The sequence below is a fragment of the Staurois parvus genome, unplaced genomic scaffold, assembly GCF_062004578.1.
Source record: "Staurois parvus isolate SC_StPar_1 unplaced genomic scaffold, SC_StPar_1.0 ptg000272l, whole genome shotgun sequence".
Classification (NCBI taxonomy): domain Eukaryota; kingdom Metazoa; phylum Chordata; class Amphibia; order Anura; family Ranidae; genus Staurois; species Staurois parvus.
Window position 1 is genome coordinate 1355020 of NW_028318068.1, and position 8799 is coordinate 1363818.

Genomic DNA, 8799 nt, shown 5'->3' on the forward strand with positions numbered 1-8799 from the left:
CAGACTCAACAAATTACCAATTGCTAAAACCAATGGCAACCATTGGACAATTTTGCTGCCTTTGACACAGTTGACCACTTGCTCCTCCTCCAAAAGCTCCCCTACCTTGGCCTTCAAGACTCATCTCTTTCCTGATTCTCCTAACCTTACCAACCAGAGTGGTTCTGACCAATCAGAACTGCTCTGATCTGTCCTGGCATCCCTAGGGAAAGGACAGGAAGAAAAGTGCGGTTTTCAAGCACCAGAACCACTGCACTGGACTGCATGGACAGAAAAACTGTATCACCCACACAGGTAAATGCAGCAGGACAGGGTAGTGGGGAGGGTGAAGGGTGTTAGTTTGTCTTTTCCCTTTTTTTGAGAATGTGAACTGATCCTTTAATACTAAATGGGATTTTTCTGTGAAGTGATCATGATTTATTATTGCATATTATTTTTAATAGGAACTAATAAAGAGCTTTTGTATTGTACATTACCCTTAGACTCTGTGTACCATTTCTTTCTTTTTTCTCTTATGAGACTAAGAAAATGATTCCTTCTGCCTGCAGCAGACTGATGACATCATCTCAGCCTAGGCAAAGTCACTGGACAGAAGGCCAAAAACTGCTGATAAGGAGAGAGCTGTTGCTGTGACATAGGAATAAAGACATTTATTCATGCAGACTAAGGGTCCGTTCACACCAGTGGGTGCACATTATGGGGCACATAACACACAGGTGCTGGAATGCGTTGTTATGAAACATAAAAATATTTTTTCTTTAAAAGTTAACAAGAAAACTTCTTTCAACTCTATGCACAAAAAACACTTTTTTTTCATTGTTTCTGAAGGTGCATGCATTTGGGCAGATCGGAGGTCTTAAACAGGAGCTCCGGACTCCCTCCAAAAAAATAAAAGTCAGCAGCTACAAATAATGTAGCTGCTGAATTTTATTATAAGGAAACTTACGTGTCCAGGGTTCCAGTGCCGTCCGCACCCCGGCTAGTTACTCGAGTTCCCGGCGCCAGCACTGCAAGTAAGGGGAGACTGGAAGTGAAGTCTTGTGGCTATAGCGCTGCGCCTTGAGATTGGTCCCGCAGTGAAGTGTCCTAGAAGACTGCGGGGGGAACTAGGGGGGCTGAGCATCCGGATCACTTCGCCACAGTGAACTGAGCCGGAAGTGGGAGTGGGTACTGTCACGATCGCGGCGTCAGACCCCAGACCTTCTCACCAAACTCGTGACCGAAGGACTGGCCGATCCAGACCGCAATGTGACGTGCGTAACAAGGCCACACCCAACTGCACCCTACACAGCGATTTTCCAGCTAATGGATTTCAATCTGTGCCTGCAGCCTGGATGCGCTTGTTACTGGGTCAGGTTAATTGGGCAACTGACCCTTACACACTGCCACCACCCCTTTTTTGTACAGAGAAAGAGGAAATTCTCTTTATCAAATATACACTATAATGGTTGAAAAGTCGTCTGTCCAATACGGTCACCGCAGGCCGATTGGGCAGAGGATTAAACAAACACAGTAGCGTCTCTTTAGAGGCAGGAATTCGTAAATTGCAATAAAGCGCTTTAGAAACAGTCTAACACTTTCAGAAAGAAAGATTTATTACTAAAAGAGTCAAAAAGGTGCAATAAAATATTTACAGAAAAAGATGTAACTAAGATATATATATATATATATACATACAAAGAACCATAGCACAGCAAAGAGATAACAGGGAGAAGTTAAAGGGTTAAGTTACTTGCCATTTAAGCCTTTGATGTAAGCAGATCCAAGCTGCAGAGTGAAAGGGTCTCCCCAGGTGGTATTGATGTTACAGAAGGGAAATGTCTTCAACTTACTCTTTAGGCCTGCTAGCCTGTTTTTTAAAGTCCCCCAGCAGGTGGGGTGGCTCTAAGTAACTGACCAATACACTGATTAGGGAGGGATCGTCGGGCGGAACTCTGAATTAGAACCAACATCTTTCCTAATCCATATTTTGGCCTATAACTTTCCAGCTGCACAAGCGACAATCTCTCCGCGGGTATTTCATTATGCAAATAAGTCTAAGGATCATGTAGATATGAATTATGAGATTGTAGGCCGCGTGGTTCACGAGCTCTATGTTTCTGCTTCCCTGAGCGTGCAAAACAAATGGAGAAACCTATCAGAACGTCCGTCTGCGCGTTGGCCATCTGACGAGGTGCGCGGTTTTTATGTAAGTCTTCCATATTTCAAGATATGAAACATAGGGGAAAAACTGACTTGAAGAATGTTCATTTAATTCTGTCACCTACGCTGCTAGGTTTTATGAGGTTAAGACCTCTTTCAATTCCTAGGAAAAGCTGCCTTATCTCTGTTACGAGGTGAGAGATTCCACAGGTTCTTGGGCAGAGTGGTGCCAAGTGGCTCCCTGCTGGGATCTGGCCTGTGACACTTTTAACACACACACATCTGTCAGGTGCCTCTCAGAAAGGGAGGGGGAAGGAGAATAAAGAATAAATGAATACTTTTAATAAAAGGGGGAATCTGCGTCCATCTCTGATGTGCAAGTTTGCTACAGGTACCTGTCAAAACCAGGTACCTGCTCCCCCCAAAAAAGTGCCAAATGTGGCAGGGGAGGGGAGGAGGGTGGAGCTCCATTTTAAGGTGCATGCATTGGGGCAGATCTGAGGTATTAGGGTTCATGCATTGGGGCAGATCTGAGGTATTAGGGTTCATGCATTGGGGCAGATCTGAGCTATTAGAGTTCATGCATTGGGGCAGATCTGAGGTATTAGGGTTCATGTATTGGGGCAGATCTGAGCTATTAGGGTTCATGCATTGGGGCAGATCTGCGGTATTAGGGTTCATCTATTGGGGCAGATCTGCGGTATTAGGGTTCATCTATTGGGGCAGATCTGAGGCATTAGGGTTCATGCATTGGGGCAGATCTGCAGTATTAGGGTTCATCTATTGGGGCAGATCTGAGGTATTAGGGTTCATGCATTGGGGCAGATCTGAGGTATTAGGGTTCATGCATGGGGGCATATCTGAGGTATTAGGGTTCATGCATCGGGGTAGACCTGCGGTATTAGGGTTCATGCATCGGGGTAGATCTACGGTATTAGGGTTCATGCATCGGGGTAGATCTGAGGTATTAGGGTTCATGCATCGGGGTAGATCTGCAGTATTAGGGTTCATGCATCGGGGTAGATCTGCGGTATTAGGGTTCATGCATTGGGGCAGATCTGAAGTATTAGGGTTCATGCATCGGGGTAGATCTGCAGTATTAGGGTTCATGCATCGGGGTAGATCTGCGGTATTAGGGTTCATGCATTGGGGCACATCTGAGGTATTAGGGTTCATGCATTGGGGCAGATCTGAGGTATTAGGGTTCATGCATGGGGGCAGATCTGAAGTATTAGGGGGAGTAAATGCCCGTGTATCGGGATATATCTGAGGTCTTCAAGTGCATGCAATAAGGGTTATCTGAGGTGTGAAGAAGCATGCATTAAGGCCCCTTTCACATGGACAGCACAGGAGCAGTAAAAACTGGCAGTTGATCCACATTTTTTCACCCCCCCCCCCCCCCCGTCAACCACCCACCTACCTAAAGCCTACCAGGTATTCAGGTACATGCACTAGGTCTGATCTGAGGTGGGAAGGTACATGCATTGGGGCTGATCTGAGGTTGGTAGGTACATACATTGTGGCTGATCTAAGGTGGGTAGGTACATGCACTGGGGCTGATCTGAGGTGGGTAGGTACATGCATTGGGGCTGATCTAAGGTGGGTAGGTACATGCATTGGGGCTGATCTAAGGTGGGTAGGTACATGCATTGGGGCTGATCTGAGGTGGGTAGGTACATGCACTGGGGCTGATCCAAGTAGGTACATGATTTGGGGCTGATCTGATGTGGGAAGGTACATACATTGGGGCTGATCTGAGGTAGGTACATGCATTGGGGCTGATCTGAGGTAGGTACATACATTGGGGCTGATCTGAGGTAGGTACATGCATTGGGGCTGATCTGATGTAGGTACATGCACTGGGGCTGATCTGAGGTAGGTACATGCACTGGGGCTGATCTGAGGTAGGAAGGTACATGCATTGGGGCTGATCTGAGGTAGGAAGGTACATGCATTGGGGCTGATCTGAGGTAGGTACATGCACTGGGGCTGATCTGAGGTAGGTACATGCATTGGGGCTGATCTGAGGTAGGTACATGCACTGGGGCTGATCAGAGGTGGGAAGGTGTTTATCTGAGCTCTGTTGTTCACTGGCACACAATTGTCAGTTGCCTGTAAACTGACACTTGATATGGAAAAGGTTGCTCCCCCGCTGATCTACCAATATTAATAAATCAAATATAATCAGTCTCCGTTTTCTGCCAGACTTTCACTCTTAACAATGTAAAAATGTATTTGCAAATGACGGGATTACCAAAGCCTCAGACACGGTGTGGGAACACAATACACGCTCTATCCGTGTAGCCAGGATACAACGTAACATGAATACAGATACAGTCACCCCACTGGTAGGAGCCAGGCTTAGTGTTCTGCTGCCCTCTAGTGGTGCCGTCAGCTTAGAGTTTCTCACCTGCTACATTGTATCATCTTCTATTACTGGAAACATTTACCAAGCAACCCGAAGCCGGCCACACATGGATCACAATTTGTTCGGTTCAGCAGGAACTGGTCGAATTTCAATGCATCCAGCCTTTCCTGTTCATGAGAAGCTGATCTATTGACCGACATGTTAGGAAATGTATCTACTGATGAACCAACTTGTTGGACAATTTTTCTGCAGCCAATCGGCTGCAGCGCTGATCAGTGTATTCTGACAATTTTCAATCAATGTATGGCCAGCTTTAAAGTTTGCATATTTAAGTTTGCCAAAATTGACATTTACTAAATCTTTAGGACCCCTTAAGAACTGCACTTCTCACAATCCAAGAATATTCATGCATTGGGTTGCAATGTATTAGGTCAGCCCCAGGGGCGGACTGACCATTGGGAAACTCGGGCACTGCCCTAGGGCCCGGGGTCAGTAGGGGGCCCCATGAGATGCCCCTGGTACCTTTTTCATAGGTTATTTTGAGTGTGGGCAAGGACACAGGGGCCCCATGATGCCCTATTGGCCGGGGGCCCCATGAGTTGTCAGTCCGCCCCTGGTTAGCCCATTCATTAATAGGGGGGGGGGGCAGAATCACAGAGAATACAGCACATGTGCTAATGCAGAGGCAGGCAACCTCAAAGAGGAGAAGATCTACCTGAACAACATGGGAGTAGTCAGATCCCCGGGCCCAGTGTCCCCTCCTCATATCTGATTGCTGTACTGTCACCACCATGAGCATTGCATGCCAATCATGGGTATAAATCAGGTGGTGAGAAGGCAACATATCACCTCACCACCTGTCTAACCCACTTGGATCACTTTTCAGAGGAGCAGCCATGCCTGCTGCACTCGTCACTAAGCCCTTAGTTGCATCTGGCAGCGGCACCCTTAGTGCTCATTCACACTTGGGGGGGTGGTAAAACCCTGCAGTTGAGTTGCGGTTTTACCAACCCCAATTCCTACCCTTTTTAGCTGTTGAGGCAGCAGCCAAAGGTGTACACATGCCACAGCGGGAATTACACCCCCCCCCCCCCCCCGTTACTTTTGGTGGGTGCTACCGCCTGACAATAGCAATGCGTTCAAGTAAATGGGGGCAACTCTGCAAGCACCCCGCAACTGCATGCTTCTACGGGGTCCAAGGGGTTAAAGCAGGTGGTGACAAAGCAACGCATCGCAGCCTGCTTTAACCCCTTGTTTGCTGTACTGTACAAGTTTGCAGGGCACTTGCAGAGCGTCCTCATTCACCTAAAACAGGGGTAGGCAACCTGCGGCTCCCCAGCTGTTGCAGGACTACAAGTTCCATCATGCCTCTGCAAGTCATAGCTGTAACTGTCAGTTTTGTAATGTTGCAATGCCTCATGGGAAATGTAGTTCCACAACAGCTAGCGAGCTACAGGTTGCCTACCCCTGACCTAAAAGGATCATGCCTGTCAGATGCAACACCCACCATCCATGACAGGGCGTACAACTCCCACTGCGACATGTGTACACCCCTGGCCACTGCACCTAAAGGAGGTACGGTTGGGGTGGAGGTGGTAAAAACATGCCTTAACTATGGGGTTTACCAACCCCCAAACTGCAAATGTATATTTACCCTTACTATTCTGAGCCCTCTATATGGCTGCTTTCACACTGATCTGCTGCGGTTTACCTGCACCGCGCAATGCATCTGCGACTTTCCTGGGTTAGCTGGAAAACATAGACTTCTATTATATTCTGCAGGTGTGGTGCACTTTCTAAAAGCGTAACAAAACTTCCGCAGTCAGGAGCGCACCAAACCCTCAGGAGGTCTATGGATAACGCAGGAAAGATGCAGGTACACTGCACTGCACCCGTGGGGTGGGTAAACCGCAGCATACCAGTGTGAAAGCAGCCCTGTACTATTATGACCAGTGTATTGCCTCACACTGGCCTGAAGATCTCCTCTTTCCTGCTGCTGGCCCCACTCTGGAGGCTGCTAGCCGGGATCAGAGGTGGAGTGCAGTTGGTATCACTCCGCAGGGGACAGGAGCCGGCACTACAGAGAAGACATTGGATTATGCGGCTCTTTGCTCCCTACTACAGCTCCAATTGTACAAGTCATCCCTCTGCATTGCACTCTGCTTGATGCTCTGGGATGGCGGGTCAGCAAGTTCTGACGGCGATCCACCAGTCACCTGGCCGCAATTTACAGGCAGATCGCAATCTACTGGTGGCTGACCCCCGTACTAATATGTTGTAGTATTGGGAGGTATCCAATGCATTACCCCAGCTTGTTTTATAGGACAGGTAGGTCATGATCCCCTGCATTCCCCACAACTGTCGGTCACTAGTGATTCATGATAAACCCCCATCCAAGACCGCCATCCACGTTTCATATCACAGCATTCACACAACATTCACCTACTTTAATATTCTGATTCACAGAGCCAATAAGAAAATCCCACATTTTGGGTTGTCACCAGAAAAGGAACAGAGGGGGAATCTTCCAATGGGGACGCCACTTCTGGTGACAACCAGTGATCCCCTCACTTTGGAGGGATTTCCTCCCACTTCCTGGTTGGGTTAAGGAACAGGAAGTGAAGAGAAATCTTAATAGGACACAAATGGCAAAAAACAAAAACAAAACAAACCCCCACATGACAGGGGTTAGAGCCCTCCCTCAGGCTAGGTTCACATCTCTGAGCGTCAGAAACGCACAGATACACAAAGAGAAACACGCTGCACTTTAGCAGATGCATGGGGTGCCATTATTGTTGATGGAACCACATGGATCTGTAAGCCTCGGTGCAGACTGCTGCGACCGCATTGTCACGTGATTTCCAGTGCGACTATGCAATGTGACTCACTTGCAACTTTTAATTGACATTGCAGTCTATGGCACTCACGCTGCATGGAAGCTGCATCAAAGCAGTGCAGGAACCTTTTTAAAATCTCTGTGAAGTCGCAATGATTTGAATGGCTTCCATTGAAATACATGAGCTGCAGCTCGTCATGTGACTTTGTGTCCGCAGTCACATGACAAGTCGCACAAGTGTGAAAGGAGCCTAAAGTAGAACTAATAGCCAGACTGTTTTGTTAGGATAGAGTACGGTTTGGCGCACATTTCTGCAGACGCGGGTCCTTTCTATGTGCGCTCCGCATGTCGCATACAGGGCAGCCCATTCATTTCGGTGAACGCACCACAAATGGGTGGCAATACAAAGCTAAGGAGTTGTATGTTTTGGGTTTTTCTATTGAAATCGCTGCAAACGCAACTTCCTGACAACGCAATGCTCATCGACGCATGATTAACGCGTTGCACCGCATGTTGATGTTCAATATAAATTGCGCTGTAATGCATTTGATTAAATGTTTCCACGGAAACCACATGAGTTGCCAAAACTGCATAGGTGTGCCTGTGCCGGAATCGTCCACACACATACAACCTGATTGTACCATCTCTTTACCAATGACCAGGGGCGGACTGACCATTTGGAAACTCAAGCACTGCCCGAGGGCAAGGGGTCAGTAGGGGGCCCCATGAGATGCCCCTGGTAGCTTTTTCATAGGCTTTTTTGAGTTTGGGCAAGGACACAGGGGCCCCATGATCCCCTATTGCCCGGGGGCCCCATGAGTTGTCAGTCCGCCCCTGCCAATGACCATGTAGTGCGAAGGCCGATAGAAGTCAACTACGCATGCGCAACTGAGACAGCATGCCTGTTCCCATGCCAACCCGCAGATACAGTATCCATGGTAATCAAGAAGCCATTCCCGCCCCGCTCTCCACACGGTGGCTGGGAATAGTGTCCATGCCGCATCTTACCGCCTCTCTGCTCTGGGAAGCGCTCTTAATGGCCTGGTACGACATCTCCATCCTCGGGCGCCTTCTCTGCGATGTCTTTGGAGAATCCCCTTCACCTAAGCAGGGCGCACAGGCCGTTAAGAGGGGCAGCAGCCCTAACCAATAGGAGGAGAGCACTCACTGACGTCGCCCAATAAGAAGCCAGAGGGGCGCTGAGGAAGAACTCACGTGTGGAAAGGAAGGATCACGTGATCAATTTACACAAAGAGCACATCGCCATCTAGTGTCTATTTTTCAGAATGCAGCTTCTCTATTACCACACGCAGTTTTCCTTGCAGTAACCCATAGCAACCTATTAGAAGTTAAAGTAGAACTATAGGCAAAAGTTTTTGTTTTTTTTTACATTTTGGATAGCACAAGGAAGGGTTATAACCCCTGTCAGATTTTTTTTTTTTCACCATCAGTG

The 8799-nt window shown here is 47.9% G+C and overlaps 1 protein-coding gene across 2 annotated transcripts in view; it reads right to left on the bottom strand.

Annotated features, from left to right (window-relative positions):
- The window catches only part of KATNAL2 (katanin catalytic subunit A1 like 2), a 70157-nt gene extending 61675 nt beyond the window's left edge, over nucleotides 1–8482 (bottom strand). For both annotated transcript variants that reach the window (XM_089681596.1, XM_089681595.1), the window contains exon 1: nucleotides 8355–8482. In XM_089681596.1, the coding sequence (XP_089537722.1) occupies nucleotides 8355–8405 (51 nt within the window). In that variant the 5' untranslated portion in view covers nucleotides 8406–8482. The remainder of the gene's footprint in view (nucleotides 1–8354) is intronic.
- Nucleotides 8483–8799: the final 317 nt, after the last annotated feature.